Below are 20,722 nucleotides of genomic sequence, written 5' to 3' on the forward strand. Positions count from 1 at the left end.
AATCAGTTCTTTAACCAAAGGAGTAATTCAGGAAAAGTACTTTTTCTTAGACAGCTCAAGTTAACAACACTGTCCCTAGGGATCTTAGAGGAATGGTATTCAAATGGTGATAGGGACATGGGGGTGGTGCACAGAAAGTTGTACCAAATTCATTTGCAAATCCTTAAGTTGACCTGCCTAAAATGCTACAGGGACTCAGTTGGCATTCTCTGTTCCCATTTCTTACTTCACATCGCTGTTCTCCTGACTTTACACCAGGAAGGCATATCTCTTACCCAGCCTCAATCTTCTAAGGTGAACTTCTTGGAAAAGTAAAATCTCCAGAGAGCCAAACAAAGGGATGGATGGTTCAACAGTTTTTAAATCAAGGCCTCATAAACACCACTCCCCCAATTTATTCCATTAAGAGATACTTTTCCAATTAAAGTTTGCCTTTCATCTTTCATTTTTACTAATTTTATGCCAAAATTTGTAATTTATTTGTTGTTTGATCAATTACATGCTTATATTAGTTGTAATGATAACTCAATCCAGATGGTTAAAAATACTGGAGGCCTTATGGTCAAAGAAAATTAATTTAAAGGTAATTTCAATATCAATGTTTATGTGCTTGTTGTTTGTGTTAAGTTTATTTCAAAGAAGTGTTAATAGAGATCAAGAAAAGATTTCCAAGATTCAAAGTAGAATAAAATTCTGTGGAGAAAGTAGAAAGTAAATATAAAGTCAAGGAAATACAAATTCCTTTATTTTAAATATTTTATTTTGGAAGAATGATAGTAGGTATTGATTCAGTATGGTATTAATATTACATAGGACATTTGGAAAACTAATTTAGATTTTATGTTAAAAAATCAGTATTTTTAATATGGCAGATATTACATATTTTGTAACTAAAATTTATGATGAAATTTTCATCTAATTTAAATATGCACAAGGCAGCATTTATTTGTCAAAATTATTTTAGGGGATCGGAGCAAAAAGTTTGAAGACAAGGGCTCTGTATCATCTCTGAAGACCACTGCTTTGTAACAGGACCCTAAAGAACAGAAGTTAGGAGTTTTAGGTTAAATTAGATTTTGCTGAGAAAATAATTTCACTCTTTTTCTTCTTTATTTACAATAGAATGTAATTATTCTCATTTATCTTGTATTTAAGTGTATGAAACTGTGTTTCTGTTTTCTGATGTTTAAAAATGAGGGTACCTTGGCTCAGTTGGTTGAACGTCAGACTTCAGCTCAGGTCACGATCTCATGGTTTGTGGGTTCAAGCCCCGTGTTGGGCTCTGTGCTGACAGCTCAGAGCCCACAGCCTGCTTCGGATCCTGTGTCTCCCTCTCTCTGTGTCCCTCCCCTGCTCATGCTCTGTCTCTCTCTCTCTCAAAAATAAATAAAAAACATTAAAAAAAAAAAAAGGCATTGGCCTTAACAACTAGTCACTTGATGACATTTTAGGGAAGCTGCAAGAAAATGAATCTGGACAAATACATCATTAAATTACTCAAAATTTTCACCTGGAAATACGGAGAGCTTGGTGTGTTTGATACTTTTGCATACTTCCATGTTCCTGCTAATATCTGCCCTTGCAATTGCCTGAATATTACTGGATAAACAGTATGAGGATCTTCTAGAGAATCGGTGTCATTTTTTAAAGGAAATAAACATTCACATCCTTAAGAGCAAACTTTAGTGTCTCTAAGCTATGACTGTGAAACGATTGGTAGGAAATAGAATGAAAAGTTTAATATTTCTTTATTTACCAATTGAGCCATTTAATTTTTAAATGTTTATATTAGTAAGATAACCATACTTACAATGGGAACTTTTGACCTATTTTCTCTTGATAGTATTTATAGTATAAACCAGACTTACTACTCAGAGTGTAAATTGTATGGAGTATTTACACATAAAAAAGTTCATATAACTAAATTGAGGTGAATATAATTTAGCACTGTTTAACACTTTATTTTTTGCTCTTTTTTTGCTAGAGTATTACTGAAGCTGTGATCAGGGGATTGTAATACACATCTCTAAAAATAGATCAAGTGAACATTACATGAAACATTATAAGAAACATGTAACTAAAGATTTTAGTTTTGAATTAAGAGTGTTATAACTTTATACCAAGGAAAAACTATCCTACTTTATCTTTACTGTTTTACCTTAGGATCCAATCAATAAAATTATATTTTTATAAATATCACTCTAACAAGTAACAAAAGTAATGTTGTCTTTTTAAATTTTAGTGATAAGCGTAACCATTCTTCACTTATACATTTGATATATGTATTTTATTTTTCAGCTTGAAAGCTTATAGTTTTTAGAGAAACAGTCCTTTAAATTGTGTATTACTGAATTTTTTTTTTTTTGGTTTGTATTGTCTTCAGTATAATAAAACGTTAATATCTTTACATATTATTGTCATGACTTTTTCTGGCGACCCATATCAATTTTGTCTATTAACATATTTCCTTAAATTAAACTGAATTAACAATTATTTTGAATATATAACAGTTTCTTATCAAAGGACACAATGTGGTAACTCTTCCTATAATCTCATAACTTTTAAGGTTAAAAACGTAAATTCAGGTTAAATAAGCTTTAATTGAGAATATTTTGGGAGACGGAATAGAACAAAATTACCTAAATTTGGATAAAATAATGAAGGTATATTGACATAAGCACCTGAAAAATAAATATCACCTACAGATGTAAGCCCAAAATCAGTCAAAAATCTAAAACAGAAACTTTAAAAGGAAGAAATGAAAAATAAATATATCAAGGCAGTATACAGTATATGAAACATACATGGTTGTTTCTCAACATTTTTGAAAGGAGATGACTTAGAGCAGTATTATTTTCCAAACTTATTTCAACACAGAATCCGTAATATCTATTAATATATCATAGAGAAAAGGTGCTATAGAAGGAATAAATGAGAAGGCACGTGCAAGCACTAGGGGAAAGTATTTAAAGAGATGATTTTTCAAGTGTGACCACCAACAACCAGTTTCAACTTACCATCTCTTAAACTTGACCAGTTGATTGGAATCCCCTTAGATAGTTCTGGTTTGTTTCATGAGTCCAGTATAGGGAGCTTGTGCACAGGTGCCAACATATCTTCAGAATTCAGCTTGATGCTGAAAAAACAGATACACACATTTGAAAGCAAATATATTGTCTGAATGGGATGGGGGTTACGTTTGGAAAGAATTTCTCAGGGAGACCTGATTTGTACATTCGGCTAGGCACAATTGGCAGAGAGGACAGGAACATCAGGGGATATGTAAGATGGCCTTGGAGGCAGAAAGCACATGGACTTGCTTAGAATGGGGGCATGATAGTAGATATTTCGGTATCCAAGGAAAATCTAATTTTAGCTGGGATTTAGATTTGATAGGAAAGGCACTGTGACCATTGTCAATTCTTGAATGTGCTGGGTGAGGCAACAGACTCCCTTCAAAGGATCTGAACATTATTTGTCTGAAATTGGGAAAGACTAGGTGGGGAAATTAGCTGCTGCTGCTACTGCTGCTGCTGCATAAAGTACATTCTAGATTATACAACTCAACAGCAGTGGCCGCAGAATATGGTAAAAGGGAAAATCAGATATAAATTAGAAAATGGGTTAGACTAAGTAATTTCGTGGGATTTTCTACCCCGTGCCCAAATTGCTGTGCTTTGTAACTCTCCAAGCATTCAAAAAGGACAAGGGAGATTGAAGAATTAAGGTAGAAAAAGAAGAGAATACACAATAGTCGTTCTCAGGCCAGGGATCAAACACCAACTTTAATTACTCAAAAACGGAAGGCTATGCCCAAATGGCAATTACATGCTGCAATGGCCCAAAGCTCATATATATACTCCTTGACATGTACCATTGGGCTGCAGTAACACCTGAAATAAGCTGTTAAAAAGTTCTAAAACAAACAGAATAAACGCAGTCTCCTAAAAACTGCTCCAGAGGGTTCTCCAATCCTCAAAGGAATAAGGGAAGGTTTACAGACTTCAAAAATGTACGTTGGCGCTTCCTTGTGTCCCACGGCGCCAGCCGGCCAAACACAGTAAATGACTTTCCACAATGCTGGATCTCTGGGGCTTACAAAATACCCAATCACCGTGACCTCAGGCGCCTTTGCTTGAGTTGATTTTAACACCCCAGGCAAGTTCCACCGCGACCTACTGAGGTTTAGCCTGCTCTTCGAGCCGCTCGAAAAGCAGACAGCTGAGGTGAAGGCAAGGCGCTGAGGGACACCGAGCTGGCCCCCCAGGCGTAGGGCAAAAAGGCCCAGAAACAAAGCAACCAGCCCCAACCACAAGTGCCGTCTGCTGTCTGCTGCTACTCCAACACCCCGATCTCCGCGCAGGCGCACGACGCTCGGCGGTGCGACGCCGCCGCCGGAAGTGTCTCTCAGCGCCCCGGATGCGCCTGGGCGGCGGTGGTTGCCAGGGCGACAGGCGCTTCCAAGAGCTTCTGGTACTCGCGACTGGAGACTTAGAAAAAGGTTTCCTTTGGCGGGCCTGGACGGCTGGGGTCGTCTTCTCGGGGTTCCCAGGATGTTCTTTTACCTGAGCAAGAAAGTGAGTTTTCCCGCTGACGCCCTAGCTCCTCCTCTGTTCTCGCGTCCTGCAGGCGAATCCCGCATCCTGTCCCGCATCCTTCGCCTTCCCACCTCGCACCTTCCTGCCTCGTCCAGCCTCGGACCTCCTCCTTCGGGTCCCGAGTCCCAGATAATTCTCGGCGGAGCCAACAGCCCTTTCGCACGACTCTCTCCCATTCCTGCCCCCTGCCTGAGTCTTTTTGGGGACCTCAGCAGGACAGATCACTGCGTGCTTCCCTACCGCTCCTTCTCCACCTGTTGATCCAGGTGACTTCAATTCACTGGATCGTCATGGGCTGGCGGGCGAGAGAAAAGTAATAACAAAAGGGTATCCTAAGTGTTATGTGTGGAAAGGGAATATGGATCAATGGTATGGATTTATACCTCTTTTCCCCATTTCCTTCCTTTAAAATTTCCCAGGTGACTCTCCCATTGGGTTCCTCTGCAGTCAGTGTCCTTCTTGTGTGCCCCCCCCCCCCCGCCGTCCTTTGGAAAATGGTAGGGCTCGGGGCAGTTCAGGGGATCGTGCCATGCCCATTTTCCTAACAGTACACTCTCTGCAAGGCTGACCATTTTTTATTTCTTGGGGGGATTTCTCCAGCCTGCATCTGTAACTCACTTTCCAACTCCTCCATGAAAAGCTGTGAGAGTGGCTGTGGTTGTTTTTCAGGTCGCCATTCCCGATAACGTAAAGCTGAAATGTGTATCTTGGAACAAGGACCAAGGATTCATAGCATGTGGTGGTGAAGACGGATTACTGAAAGTTTTGAAATTAGAGACACAGACAGGTAAATGAAAGCAAGCCCAAGTGTTTGAACTGGATGGAAAATAGCCTAGTATCGTTTGTTCGGTGAAATTTGCTCTTGGTATTTGTCACTATGCAGTTCTAATTCTTTTAAAATGAAAAACAAACAAACAAGACTCCAAACATTCAGTGCTGTTTTCATAGAGTATTTTTGCAGTAAAGTTCAGAGAACATCGAATGTAAATATCAAATGGCTTTTACTCAAGTTATTGATGGAAAATGAAAAAGAATGAAGAATGCAAACTAAGTCACTACATTGCCTTGTGCTATGTCTATTTATTCTGCTCTATTATTTAGAGTTTAAGAAAAATGACAATTTGAGGTTTTTTTTTTAAATTTTTTTAAACATTTATTTATTTTTGAGACAGAGAGACAGAGCATGAACAGGGGAGGGTCAGAGAGAGAGGGAGACACAGAATCTGAAACAGGCTCCAGGCTCTGAGCAGTCAGCACAGAGCCCGTTGCGGGGCTCGAACTCACATACCGCGAGATCGTGACCTGAGCCGAAGTCGGATGCTTAACCGACTGAGCCACCCAGGCACCCCGACAATTTGAGTTTTAATAAGGTCACAAAATCTCACATTTTGTCACATTTGGAGGCTGGTGTCATCTTTTCTGCTTATCAGATATGTTAATAATTATTCACCTAGTTCTGGAGAACAGAAAATGAGATGTTTAAAAACATTTTTGTTTATAAGTTCTTTGTGTTTACAGCTTGATTTGTCTTTTTTTAGTTCTCTGGAATCATAGCAGCTTCACATTTCTTTAGCATCCCTAGTGTTGCTGTAGAATGGAGAGCTAGACAGTCCCCCGATCTAAGTTGGAGATGTAGGTAAGGTGATTGGAGTTGGAACCTCAGCCCTATCTTTGGGCTTTAGTTCACTCTTCTGTAAGATAAAGGGCTGAAGCAAATTACATTTTGGATTCAGAGCCTCTACACTTGACCCGTGGGGTCTTTGCACTTGGTATTTCTGAGTCTGGACTCCTCCTCCTCCTTTCTCCAGAAAGCCTTCCCTGGCTCTCCCTTCCTCCAATCTAAATCAGTCTCCCTCTGTTACTGTCTCTTCTTATGGCTTTATTTTCTCAATTTATGATTTTACATATATGCGTATATATTTATGTGGGTGGGTGAGTGTGTGTTTAATATCTGTCCCTTCAGTAGACTACAAACTCTCTTAGGGGAGAGGCCTTAACTATTTTATCATTTTATATTCGGAAGCTTCCACAGTGCGTAACACAATGTAGACATTCATTGAATAAATGAATGAATGAATGAGTGAATATAAGATTCTGCAAAATGTAGTAAAAACCAGTTTCCAAAGTCTTTACTTTCTGAGCCCTCTTATGCTTTAGAGTTTTCATTCTATATATCGTAAATATTTCTGTTTGTGATCTTCTGGGAAGGAATAGCAGTAATAATAATTACCAGTATATTTCATATACTAGGTAAACAATGTTTTTAAAATACATTTTGCTTTATTTTGTCAGAATAATATCTCTGCAAGGGGGTATATATTACTGTCCATGTTTCCACCATGAGAAAAATAGATCAGAATGAGGCATTCTTAAAAAATTTTTTCTAAAATCATCCAGGAATAGTAACCCCTTTCAAAATAAGCAAGAAATGTCAAAGTCATATAATCTATTACTTTAATGTATTTGCCATGATGTCTTTTTTTCCTAGATGATGCAAAATTGAGAGGTCTTGCAGTCCCTAGTAACCTTTCTATGAATCAGAATCTAGAAGGTCATAGTGGTGAGTCATGTAATTTTTAAAATCCTATCTGAATGGTCTTATTTTTAGACATTGAGAAACCATCTACTTATTGCAGAAATTATATCATTTTTTATAATGATAATATTTAAAGTAATCATTTCTGTTGAGCCATAGTTAATTGAGCTTAGAGTCCTTCAACAACTTTTACATGATCAAACAACATCTTCGATAAATCTAAAACTGAGTAGTTCTTTTATATATTAAAAAATACTGCTGTCTATGGGTAGGACATAATCCTTTTTTAGAATCTATCCCATGTTTCCAGATTAAAGTAGACTAAAGAGACACGACAACTGAATGCACTCTATGATCCTAGATCTTGGAATGAGAAAAACAAGTATCTATAAAGGACAATATTTGGACAGTTGATAAAATTTGAATGTAGACCGGGGTTAGATAATATTATATCAGTGTTAAATTTCCTAATTTGTAATATGGTTATGAAAGAGAATGTCTTCTTATGAAATATACACTAAAGCATTTAGAGATTAAAAAAACTAAAAGAATCAGTTGTTCATATAACCCAGAGGCTTAAGATATGTTCAAGAGTGTGTTACTAATAGAATGGAAAACAAGAGGGAGAAAGAAGAGAAATTAGGGCATATATCAACCACAGACAACCTCTACACCCCTGGAAAGAAACTCCAAGTTCGTAGTATATTGTCCTTTGGGAATTATAATCCTTGGGAATCAGGCCATTTGGGTAAATCTTACTTATATTTGTTTCTGTCATCAGATATATGGCAGCTTTTGCATTTGACCATAATAGGTGCCTTTGCTGGCCTGAAATAGGAACAAACATGAAAATTAGTATCACACATTGTTGTAGAAAATGAGTGATAATACTGATTGCATCCTGTGAATATTTTGGAATGATATTAAATCCTGTTTAGTTGCACAGGAGCCATATTGATTTTAACATGCTGTTGGTGTTTATTATAAAAATACAAATTTGAAATTGTAGCCTTTTTTTAGTTTCTGAATTGTTTTATGGTTTTTTAGGTTCGGTTCAAGTTGTAACATGGAATGAACAATATCAGAAGTTGACTACCAGTGATCAAAATGGGCTTATCATTGTTTGGATGTTATATAAAGGTACACTAGGAGAGTTTATGTAATCTTTCACAGATTAGAGTCCGGATCACAGTATTTGAATGGGGGAAACAATATATTTGAAATAGACTCCTTTTAACCAGCAGCAGGAATTCATCCTGACCTTACGGGGGTAATATTTCTGGATTTATTGCTGCCTACTTTTCCTTTTAACTTTTTTTTTTTTTTTTTGAGCTGTGACCTTGCATGAAGAAAGTGAATTAGATGACTGTTGGTTATCTCCACAATGAATTTACGCCCTTAGCTGGATAGTTTCTACTTGAGATCTTTTTTTGCCAGGTTTCCGATAAGAATTGTTTTCTGTGTGATCAGTGGCTAGAGTTGGTCCAGTACATAAAAACATTAAGAAGTCAGAGGCAATAATTCATTCCCCTTATGGAGCCATTTAGCATCCTTTCTTTCATGGATACAGATTTTATCTCTGCTCTACTGGCTCATGATTTGTGCCTTTTGCCTACAAGACAGAGCGAGAGAAGGATTAATTTAGGCACATCACTATTATCAGAAAAATAACTCACAATACATGATCTCTTGGGGTCTCATATTTAAATGAGAAGAGTACCTTAGTTCATGTGTGGTGTTTTGAAAACATTCAGGGTATACCATTTAAAAATTCTTAATTGAAAAATTTAGTACCTGAGTTTTATTTATGTTTCTCAAGGTTTATGTGTGTATATGTGTGTGTAGGGATGGAAGGTGAGAGTATAGGAGATGAGGATAAGCTGTATTTTTACTCTGTGGGTCTTCTCAGGTCCTGAGTTCAGACTCTGATAATGCCTGCTCGACTAGTTCTTCCAAATTACGTGGTTATTTGCTTGGTTGCAGGCCAGAGTTCCTGATACCAAAATGGCCTTGTGTTTTGCCTCACATTTGGTTGTACCTTGAGACCTGTCACCCCAGCCCTGTGTACATGAATGTTTTGTCTTTCAGCATTAATGATGTGAAATCACTAAAGTGATTTGAACTGTTGAAAATTTTTGTCAAGCAGGCTTAGAGTTTTTACCTAATATGCTGATATTCAATATACTTGTAATTAATCACTGGAGAGTTTATGCATACATATAAAATTATTGTGGTTATTTTGTTTTTTTCTTTGGTTATCATCTGAAGTTTTTCAAGTGGGAAAAGTTAGGCTTTGAGAAAAGTCAGTTGTTTTGGCCCTTCAAAAGCAAATAAAGTTTTATTTATTTAAAAAAAAATTTTTTTAATGTTTATTTATTTTTGAGAGAGAGACAGAGCATGAGCAGAGGAGGGGAAGAGAGAGAGGGAGACACAGAATCTGAAGCAGGCTCCAGGCTCTGAGCTGCCAGCACAGAGCCCCATCCGGGTCTCGAACCTGCGAACCGTGAGATCATGACCCAGCCGAAGTCGGACGGTCAGCTGACTGAGCCACCCAGGCGTCCTGAGTTTTATTTTTTAATGGACAGAAAGGAAGAAAGAGAGAAAAGATGGGCATTTATTGTGTTTTCTGTGATAATCTTTGAAGCAATTGTTGGTCAAGGCCTCAGCTAATTTTTTTTTTTGTTTGTTTATGTTGGATTTGAAGGTTTTATTGTTTAACGTCTCATGTTGTAGAAAATTTTGCACTCATTTATCCCACAGTGTATTTTGTGGAATGTTTTCAACTCAAATGTGAAAGTTTTGACTTGTAATTTTTTTTGTGTGTGTATGTGCAAATAGGCTCTTGGTACGAGGAGATGATCAACAACAGAAATAAATCAGTGGTTCGAAGTATGAGCTGGAATGCTGACGGACAGAAGATCTGCATTGTGTATGAAGACGGGGCTGTGATAGTTGGTTCAGTGGATGGTAATACTTTGTTGCACGCAGAACTGAGATCAGGATTTGGCTGGCATTTTTATCTTTAGAGGTTTAATTAATTATCATATGTTAGTCTTCTGACAGAAAAACACAGAGAAAATGGTTGATATACAATTTAATAACATTCAAGAAACATTTACTTTTAAGTATACTCAAGTAAAAAAACCCCGTTTTTTATTTTATTTTTATTATTTTTTTAATGTTTTATTTGTTTATTTTGAGAGAGAGAATGCGTGCACGCCGGGAGTGGGGCAGAAAGAGATGGAGGGAGAGAATCCTAAGTAGGCTCGTGCTGTCTGCACAGGGCCTGATGCAGGGGTGGGGGGTGCCGCTTGATCTCATGCACTGTGAGATCATGACCTGAGTCGAAATTAAGAGTTGGATGCTGGGGTACCTGTGTGGCTCAGTCCGTTAATAATGGTCCGGCTTTGGTTCAGGTCATGATCTCATGGTTTGTGGGTTTGAGCCCTGCATCAGGCTGTTTGCTGACAGCTCAGAGACTGGAGCCTGCTTCAGATTCTGTGTCTCCCTCTTTTTCTGCCCCTCCCTTGCTCGCACTGTGTCTGTCTCTCTCAAAAATAAATAAATGTTAAAAAACAATTAAAAAAAAAAAGTTGGATGTTTAGCTGACTGAGCCACCCAGGTGTTCCAAGTAAAAATTCTATTTTTAAAAAATTTCCTACAGTGACACAGGAAAAAGGTAAATTAATTTTTCAGGATTATTTTAAATATGTCTGCCTAATTATGTAACTTATTTTGTATGTATTAGACTGTATTATAAATACATAGATTTACTTTCAAGTATATAGAGATATAACAATCTATGGTTATTTTGAAAAAATTGAACTGTTAAGTATAATTGACATATAACAGTTTTAGGTGTACAGCATAATCATTTGATATTTTTATATGTTGCGAAATGATCATCTGGTCATTTTTTAATAGAACTGAATCTGTTATTGCTACATGTGTTTTGTAGCTTTAAAACTTAGGTCTTTCAAATTTTAATTCATAGCTAACACTGGGGCTTCCGAGGGTCTGTACCTTTGTTTTAATGTGAAATTTTCTCTATAGAGAAATAATTTATTTCAAAATGATTTTCATTTTTCCATTTGTTTTTTTTTCTGTTGTAACTTCATTTATTCCCCAAATGTTTCTGAGAATTCATAAAGTGACAGCTGTAGTTCTAGGCACTAGGTATGATAAAAAGTATTTCAGATCTAGAGCAGGAGAGGTGGATTAGTAACCAAGCAGTTACAGTGCCTTGTGATAAGTGCTGAGATGGGAAAATACAGCAAACATGTAGTAGAAGTATCTAAGCCAGACTTGGAGGGATCAGGGAAGGCATCCTGGAGGAAGTGATGTCTGCTGAGGCATTAGCCACCAGGAATGTGGGTTTGTAGAATGTCCTAGGCCTAAGGAATAGCACTTGAGGAGGTCCACAGGGGTTGAACTTAGCCATGTTTAGGATATTGAAAAAAATTTGAGAGTCAGTGTACTATAATACTAAAAGGAAAAGAGTTGTATGTGATGAAATTAGAGACATTAGTAAAGACAGATCATGTAGATTGTAAGTTATCTAAGAAGTTTGAACTTAACTTTAAGGGCGTAATGAAAGGTGTTAAGAATGGGAGCAGGGTGATCAGGTTTGTTCTTTGGAAGCATCTCTGTGATTGCAGAGGAAGGAAAGAAAGATGGGGCAGGTGTACCACTTAGGAAATTCATATGGTAATTCAGGTGAGAGGTGATGGTGGATGGTAGCTGAACCAGGGAAATGACAAAGAGGATGGAAGTAAGTGGACATATGCTAGAGATATTTAGGAGGTAAAATAGATGGGGTCTCATTATTGATGAGTTTGGGGCTGAGGGGATGGAAGTGTCCAGAGGAATAGCCAGGTTTTTAACTTTGACAGCTGGGTGGATGGTGATGCCATTGAAATAAGGGATGTGGGAGAAAGACTGGTTTTGAAGGAAGATTTCAGTTATGGAGATGTTGACTTTGTTATGCTGTAGGACAGCCAAGTAGTTAGATATATACATTTATGGCTCAGAAACATCTGGACTGGAGTCATAATTTTGGGAATCACCAGCATGTAGATGGTAATTTAAACCATTGGAATAGCTGGAAAACTGGGCCATCTTGGGATAAGAACCTGCAACATTTAATGGGCTGGCAGAAGAGAATTCTGTAAAGGATACTGAATTACAAGCATTGGAGATAAAAGAGTAAACAGATTCACAGAAACCAAGAAGGAAGGAAGGAGTGGTTAAAAAAAAAGAAAAGAAAAGAAAAGCAACAGGTCATTAACAACCTAATGAAGGCCATTTCAGTGCAGGTGTGGGGCAGAAGCCAGATCGGGTTGGACTGAGGGTTGAATGGGAGGGGAGGAAGTGATGATTGCCTGCATATGCTCTTTTAAGAAGTGAGGCTGGTAGAGGAATGGTGGAAATAGGATGGTGACTAGAGGGGAACTTGGGGTAGAGGGAGGTGTTCTTTGTTTTGTTTGTTTTTATTTGAGGTGCTGGTTTTCAAGGATGGATCTGAGTATGTTTAAATACTTGTAAGAAAGGGCTTAGAAGAGTTTAAAGACAAAGAGAAAATGTGCATAATCAGTAGAGGGAGATCTTTGCAAAGCTGGGAAGGGCTTAGACCAAAAAATAGGTGGAGGGATTAGCCTTAGATTGGTGCCTGGTTGGGGACAAAACTCTTCCTTTGTAATGGGGGGGCTAAGCAGAAAGGGTCAGTGTGGATTCACTTAATGTTCTGAATGTTTGAAAGTGGGAATGAGGGATTTCTTCTTTGAAAGCGTTTATTTAATTTTACAAAGTTGAAGATGAATTTATCTGCTAATTGGGAGTGAGGTCTTGGGTCAGAGTTTTGAAGAGAAGGGAGAAAGTTGGAAACAGCTGCTATTGCAAATATTTAGTAGGGTGTTTGGCACATAGTAAGTGCTTAGCAGATATTTATTGACTGAATAAATTGAACAAACACATGGTTCTGTGAAGAATGTGAGAGCTCTTTAGAGAAACACAGTTTTAGAGCAGTTGTTGGAGAATCGTGACCTTGAACTTTTAATGAAATAATTTTGTTTTATGTTTTACTTTAGGGAATCGCATTTGGGGAAAAGACTTGAAGGGTGTACAGTTATGCCATGTAGCATGGTCTGCAGATAGTAAAATCCTACTTTTTGGAATGACAAGTGGAGAAATACACATTTACGATAATCAAGGGAATTTTATAGTAAGTATATATGTATTTGTAGTTTTAGTTACCCAACTTTATATGGTTATGTTATATATTATATATGTATATGTACATTTATTTATTATGATGGTTTGTGTAATCAAGAAAGTTTTCAATTGATGTTTTTTCCCAATTATTTAGATTTTTTTTTAATTAAAAAAAATACTGGGTCTCTTCAAGGTAAATTAATGCTTTTAGTTCTGAATTCCTGGTAACTGGGAAGGACAAGATTTCAGTGTATTGAAGCTGAGGGATAATGAGTCAGATGATATGCAATTTAATCTTTGTGTTGTCGTCTTCTTCTTCTTCTTCTTTTTAAAGTTTATTTATTTATTTTGAGAGAGAACACAAGCAGGGGAGGGGCAGAGAGAGAGGGAGACAGGGAATCCCAAGCAGGCTCTGTGCTATCAATGCAGAGCCAGACGCAGGGCTCCAACCCATGAACCGTGAGATCATGGCCTAAGCCAAAATCCAGAATCGAATGCTGAACTGACAGAGCCACGCAGGCACCCCAAATCTTTGTGTCTTCTGATAGCAGAAGCCAAAGTTTATATGAGATACCAATGCTATATGTTTTTTTCCAATGATATTTTTATAGCAAGTTACTCAAGATTGTAAAAGGAATGGAAGACTTAAACAGTAAGGGATAAGAGTCAGGTCCTGGAAAGAAGGCAAAATAGAGTAGGCTCAGATAGCATGATCTCAAGGAAAACTCTAGCTTTGTGAGACTGAGCTATGTCAGATCTCTGATCTTACTTATGGGGCAGTTTTGTTTGTAGTGAGGTTGAGGGCATTATACAAATGCACTTAACCGGTGTTAAGTGATAATAGCCGACTTCTCCATGACACTGCTGTTCTTGAGGTTCTTTCATTTACCTCTTGTCATTTGAGTCTCATAAATTCTCTGTGAGTTTTTTTTTTTTTAATCCCTATTTTGCAAATAAAGAAAACTGAAACTCTGCTTGAAGTGGTTTGTCCAGGGCTGGTAAACCAGTAAGTGATGGAACTTGCATCTGAAACCAGATTTTTAAATCTCATTTTCAGTGCTCTTTCTATAATAGTCTATACGGATCTGTTTTAAAATATGAAGTATTAACTTAACTGATTTTGTTTAGATGAAAATGAAACTGAACTGTTTGGTGAACGTCACCGGAGCAATCAGTATTGCTGGAATTCACTGGTACCATGGCACAGAAGGCTATGTGGAGCCAGACTGCCCCTGCCTTGCTATTTGTTTTGACAATGGGAGGTGCCAAATCATGAGACATGAGAACGACCAGAGTATGTCATTTTTCTTTCTCTCTTTCTTTTTTAATGTGGAGAATTAAAAAAAAATATTTTAAAATTGTTCTTTATAAAGTTCTTAAGGCTAAGTATTTTACCACAGTTACTTCATTTTTCTTTTTGAGTAGATCCCGTTTTAATTGATACTGGCATGTTTGTAGTAAGTATCCAGTGGAACCACACTGGCAGCGTGTTGGCTGTGGCAGGCTCCCAGAAGGTTGTCACTCAGGATAAAGATGTAAACACTGTGCAGTTTTACACTCCATTTGGTGAGGTAAATGTCTTTTTTTCTTTCCATTTAAATATGTAGTGAGTGTGGTAGAGGAAAAAAGAATGGGGGAAAACGTATAAACTTCTCACATTGTTGAAAAGGGACATTTTGAGTAAAAATGATGAAAAATATCAGGCATCTTGCTTTAAATAATATTCTCACTAGGGGCGCCTGGGTGGCGCAGTCGGTTAAGCGTCCGACTTCAGCCAGGTCACGATCTCACGGTCCGTGAGTTCGAGCCCCGCGTCAGGCTCTGGGCTGATGGCTCGGAGCCTGGAGCCTGTTTCCGATTCTGTGTCTCCCTCTCTCTCTGCCCCTCCCCCGTTCATGCTCTGTCTCTCTCTGTCTCAAAAAAAAAAAAAAAAAAAAAAAACGTTGAAAAAAATTTTTTTAAAAAATAATATTCTCACTTATAAGTCTTAATAGTTGTATTTTATCATGGAATTTAGTTTATACTCTGAACATTTAGAAAATCAGCTGTTTCACATAAGAAATCACTATGCAGTACCTATTTAGGGTATTTTTTCTGTGATCTGAATGCGTATCTTTTCCCAGCTGTTTTCTTGAGTTGTTTTTAATGTGACTTAGTTGTTTCAGATTAATATTTTGGATTTTTAATGTGACGTATTAAACATACATAGATATCAAACACCCATAACTGTCTCTCCTTACCACAAACTTCTAACAGTTTTAATTTGTGCAGTAATCAACTATTTTAAGAAAATCTATCTTGGGGCGCCTGGGTGGCGCAGTCGGTTAAGCGTCCGACTTCAGCCAGGTCACCATCTCGCGGTCCGTGAGTTCGAGCCCCGCGTCAGGCTCTGGGCTGATGGCTCGGAGCCTGGAGCCTGTTTCTGATTCTGTCTCCCTCTCTCTCTGCCCCTCCCCCGTTCATGCTCTGTCTCTCTCTGTCCCAAAAATAAATAAAAAACGTTGAAAAAAAAAATTAAAAAAAAAAAAAAAAGAAACTCTATCTTGGGGCGCCTGGGTGGCTCAGTCGGTTGAGCGTCCAACTTCAGCTTGGGTCATGATCTCACGGCTGGTAAGTTCGAGCCCCACGTCAGGCGCTGTGCTGACAGCTCAGAGCCTAGAGCCTGCTTCGGATTCTGTGTCTCCCTCTCTCTCTGCCCCTAACCCACTTGCATTCTGTCTCTGTCTCTCTCAAAAATAAATAAACATTAAAAAAAAATTTAAGAAAATCTATTTTAATAACTAATCTTAGGTGACGCTACATTAAAATACAAGCATTGTTTTCATAAATGCATGGGTTATCCTTCTCAATAGTGTTATTAATAAATTTTAATGTTTAAGGAGAATTTTGTTGAAGTCATAATGGAAAATATCAAAAGGAGAATTAGTATACTGTGAATTTTTTTTTAATGTTTTATTTATTTTTGAGACAGAGACAGAGCATGAGCAGGAGAGGGGCAGAGAGAGAGGGAGACACAGAATCCGAAGCAGGCTCCAGGCTCTGAGCTGTCAGCACAGAGCCCGACGCGGGGCTTGAACTCACCAACCGCGAGATCATGACCTGAGCCAAAGTCAGACGCCTAACTGACTGAGCCACCCAGGCTCCCCAATATATTGTGAATTTTAAAGAATTTAGGAAACGAAAACTTAATATTAACTAAGCTTAATAACTTTATACTTGTTTTATTTTCTAACTCTAGGTTCCATTTAGTCCCTGTTGGATTTTATAAATTCACCATAGATTTCAATAATATGTGTTTTTGTTGTACAAAAGCCTTCCCCAGTTGTTTTAATATTTTTATGTAATATTTAAAAATATATTTTAATAATTTCTGTGAAAGAAAAAAATGGTGTCAGCTCATGCTTTTGTATCAGTATCTCAAAATACGCAGTAGAGTGTGATGTAGAGAGTAGGTACTCTCCCTACGTTGCTACCTGATAATATTTCTGGTAGATGTTAAAAGCTAAGGAAAACAGAAGTATAGTTCTCAAGGTTCCTAACTATTAAAAATCTGAATTCCAGTTATTTCAATGGTTGCAGCCTCCTTTTTAATTGATGTTCTTTATTGGTTGTTTTTGTCGCATTGGCTTATTGTTACATTGTTTCATCTGCTTATTTTTGTTAGCTCGGCCTTCTCTAAGTAGAAAAACATGGATCCTAAGGCCTGTTTGTTTTACCTTGCAAAACAGTGTGCTATGTGCTCATGTGAAAAGTGTAAGTTGGTTTGGTATGGTTGTAATTAAAAGTATCTAGCATAGTTCCTCGAGGTATATTAGTTACTTAGTATTTTTTTGAATGAGTGAATATATGGGGGACTTATTGTGGATTTATGTTATGAAGATAACTTGGAAGGAGGTTATCTAAAGATTTAAACTTAAGGAAACTTCAAGAAGCAATTTGCTTTTGATCCTGAAGGCCACAGTCTTCTGGTTTTTATACTGTGGTCTCAGCCGTGGAAAGGGCTAATAGAGCATGCGATTTGTAGTCAGGTTGGCCTGGCTTTGGCTTTGAATTCCATTTCCGCAGTGTAGTTTTACTTAGCGAACTTATTTAACCTCTGAGACTCAATTTACTTATGTTCTGAAATAAAGGTAATACTTCATGGCACTGTTGCAAAAATTAAAGGAGGTAACAACGAGAAAATGCCTAGCACTGTGCTTACTACAAGTCAGCTTATCTCTCCTTGCTGCTGCCATCACCTGGCTGGTTTGCAGAGTGGGGAGATAGCCTTATTCTTCCAGTGCAGGCTGTCAGTACAAAGAGTGCTGTCATGAGAGCCTGCTTTCTCCCTTTGGTTTCCTACAGGCAGCAGGACAGATAGAGTGGATCTTTCTAGGTTAAAACATCTTTACCCTTATCCGTTTTCCTGACAAAATGGAGTTTAATACATTAAATTTGACTTTCGAGCATATCTGCTTAAGAACAAAGGATGCCGTTGGGGCACCCTGGGTGACTCAGTTGGTTAAGTGTCCGGCTTTAGCTTGGGTCATAATCTCACAGTTCGTGAGTTTGAGCCCTGCATCGGGCTCTGTCCTGACAGCTCAGAGCCTGGAGCCTGCCTCACATTCTGTGTCTCCTTCTTTCTCTGCCCCTCCCCTGCTCATGCTCTGTCTCTCTCTCAAAAATAAATAAACATTAAGAAAAAATTTTTTTAAAAAAAAGAACAGAGGATACTGGTACAACTTATTAAAATTCTTAGGTCAAAAAAGCATAGATTTAAAATATTTTCTTTTTTTATGACCACCTGAAAATGTCTTTGTATTCATTTATTCACTGTTAACTTAGCCATAAAATGTGCTATGTTAAATTGAAAACTGTAAGTTTGGTATAGTTGTAATTAAAAGTATCAAGCATGTTGTCATATTTGAAGACATTAATTTGGATGCATGATACATTTATATACTTAACAGATATTTATTGAGTACCTGTTTACCAACCAGTCCATTAAGGGGTAGGGACATAGATATAAGCATGATGAAGTTAGGGCTCTCAGGTCGCTCACTATCTGAATTCTCTGGACCCACAGAAGGAGGGAGAAGGCAGGAAGCAGTATTAAAGTTGTGTCTTGGAGGATGGAGAGCGGTGCTCCAGTAGGGCAAGGGAGAGTAAGGATGGGGGAGGAAAGGGAGATTTCAGGCAGAAGAGATATTATCTGGGCCAAAGGTCTGGAGGCATAGTGGTCCTCTCATGAGTGAGAACACAAGCATTATGGCCAGATAGTGGGGTACTGAACCCAAGAGTATGGTTTTGGGCCAGATGGGAAGAGGCATTGCATACTCTGCTAAAGAATGTGATGGTGGGGAGCTATTGATTTTTAAAAATTATTAAACATTTTTTAAAGCAGGGTAGGACATGATTGGATTTGTGTCCCAGAAAGGTAATTATGACAGTAAAATGAAGAATTGAATTTGGGGGATGGAGGCTGGGAATGAGGAAAGAGGTGAGAGGTAAAAATTGCAGTTCGACCGTTACCATCATTCACTCAGGAAAAGAGGCTGTGGCAGTGGAGGATGGATGTGAGCGGAAGCGATGGGACTGCTGACCCACTGGCTGTGGGGGGTGAAAGAGAGCCCAGCCTTAAGCATCGTGTTTACTGCCACAATTCATTGATTCCAAGAAGCACAGTTTTTTAAAAAATATTTTATTTTTAAGTATCTCTACACCCAACGTGGGGCTCGAAGCACGACCCTGAGATCAAGAGTCGCGTGTTCCACTGACTGAGCCAGCCAGGCACCCCCAGGAGGCGCAGTTGTTTTTTTCTTTTAACAACTTCAAAATTGGGGTGCATCGTATAGTCAGAGTTTCTATTTTAATTAACAATGTATTTTTTTCTTTCCTGAGTTGTACATAAAAGTAAAGATGCATATTTAAATCTCTGGATTTCAAATCTTAGATTTGATGAAATTTGATACTGAATTCTTTGGTTATTGTTCATAAATTTCTCCTATCGTATGTATGTTTTTCATTATAAAAATTCAAGGAAAATGATTATGAAGTGAGTGGTAACCTTTCACAAAATAATTTTTATGCCACTCTTGATGTCTGTGAAGTGGTGTGGGTGGTAATTTATATTTTATTAATTGCAATACTTTAGGTTAAATATAATCATTTTTTTCAGCATTTGGGTACTTTGAAGGTTCCTGGAAAGCAGATGTCTGCACTATCTTGGGAAGGAGGAGGACTGAAAATTGCACTAGCTGTTGATTCTTTTATATATTTTGCAAACATTCGACCCGATTATAAGGTGAGTATTATGAGCAGTTGTAAAAAAAAAAAAAAAAAAAGGCTGTTTTTACTAAATAGTTTTGTTGTAGCTTGAAGTATAATATGTTTCTTGCATGTATTCACAGCCACTTTATTTTAGAAACCAGATGAAAGGAGGTGTTTTTAGTGTGGAGACTTTAGAACCAGAAAGCTTTTCTAGAATACTATATATAATTAATAAAATACTCCCAACAGTCAGGGTCTCAGCAGGAAACGCATGGCACACACAAAAGAATAATTGAAAACAGATTGATGAAGGGTTTATTACAGAGGTGTGGGCAAGGTTAAGGGGTTCAGTAAGGGTTGACAAGGCAAGCATCCAGGTATTAGCAATGGTGGGCAAGATAGGGAAGTATTATAGTTTCTGGAACCCACTGGGGCTGTGGTTATACAAGACAGACTGTCCTGTGGGAGCGCAGCTTCTGCTGACTGGCTGGACAGAGACAGCTTTGGGGAGGGAGTACTTCAGCCATCTCTCCACCTGCTGGTGCCTTCTATTGGCCAGACCCAGCTGGAAACTAGAAGGCAAGGCAGCCCACATGATGGAGTTCATAGAAGATAGTTTCCAGGGCATAGTGTAGGGTAAAGAAGGGGAGAGGATGGATCGGAAGAGGAAAATGAAAATAAGCAGCATGATACTAACCAGTACTTTATCTTAAATTTAACATTTGACCCAAAACAAATTCAGAAGTATGAGATTAATTGAGCTGCAAAATGCTAAGAATATTTGTTATGTGTGAAAAACTTAATCCATTTTTTAGAAGGCAAAGCGCCTTGGAGAGCTGTCTGATTCTAGGACTAGGGTGGGAAAAATGCAAGATGAACCTGGAGCCTCTGATAGTGGCAGAAAGTAAGGAAGTCTCAAACAAAAGGATGGGGGCATGCCAAAGAGACAAAGGAGCCAACCTGAAAGAGCTCCCAATGGCCAAAACTGGAACAATTTGAGCAACAAAATAAATGATGTAACATTGGATTGTAACCCAAATTATAAAAATAAGTGTCCACAAGCAAAACCTGATCTAAAATAGATTATTTAAATACATAAATGGGGGAGAAGAAACAAATCTTCCTTACA

The 20,722-nt window shown here is 37.9% G+C and overlaps 1 protein-coding gene and 1 long non-coding RNA gene across 3 annotated transcripts in view; one reads left to right on the forward strand and one right to left on the reverse strand.

The window, feature by feature from the left end:
* Positions 1-743: 743 nt before the first annotated feature.
* LOC125937355 (uncharacterized) lies at positions 744-4,381 on the reverse strand. Its single transcript, XR_007462363.1, has 3 exons — positions 4,180-4,381; positions 3,018-3,136; positions 744-1,036 (listed from the first exon to the last, which is right to left on the reverse strand). It is a non-coding gene; the product is annotated as an uncharacterized LOC125937355 (long non-coding RNA).
* A 50-nt stretch (positions 4,382-4,431) lies between these two features.
* The window catches only part of WDR35 (WD repeat domain 35), a 61,232-nt gene continuing 44,941 nt past the window's right edge, over positions 4,432-20,722 (forward strand). Inside the window, exons 1-9 of one of the 2 annotated variants that reach the window (XM_049651980.1) lie at positions 4,432-4,577; positions 5,268-5,385; positions 7,087-7,158; positions 8,182-8,274; positions 9,973-10,101; positions 13,221-13,354; positions 14,473-14,638; positions 14,770-14,915; positions 19,502-19,627. In XM_049651980.1, the coding sequence (XP_049507937.1) occupies positions 4,554-4,577; positions 5,268-5,385; positions 7,087-7,158; positions 8,182-8,274; positions 9,973-10,101; positions 13,221-13,354; positions 14,473-14,638; positions 14,770-14,915; positions 19,502-19,627 (1,008 nt within the window). In that variant the 5' untranslated portion in view covers positions 4,432-4,553. The remainder of the gene's footprint in view (positions 4,578-5,267; positions 5,386-7,086; positions 7,159-8,181; positions 8,275-9,972; positions 10,102-13,220; positions 13,355-14,472; positions 14,639-14,769; positions 14,916-19,501; positions 19,628-20,722) is intronic. The other variant, XM_049651979.1, reaches the window with a different exon arrangement.

The sequence above is a fragment of the Panthera uncia genome (genome assembly GCF_023721935.1).
Source record: "Panthera uncia isolate 11264 chromosome A3 unlocalized genomic scaffold, Puncia_PCG_1.0 HiC_scaffold_12, whole genome shotgun sequence".
NCBI lineage: Eukaryota > Metazoa > Chordata > Mammalia > Carnivora > Felidae > Panthera > Panthera uncia.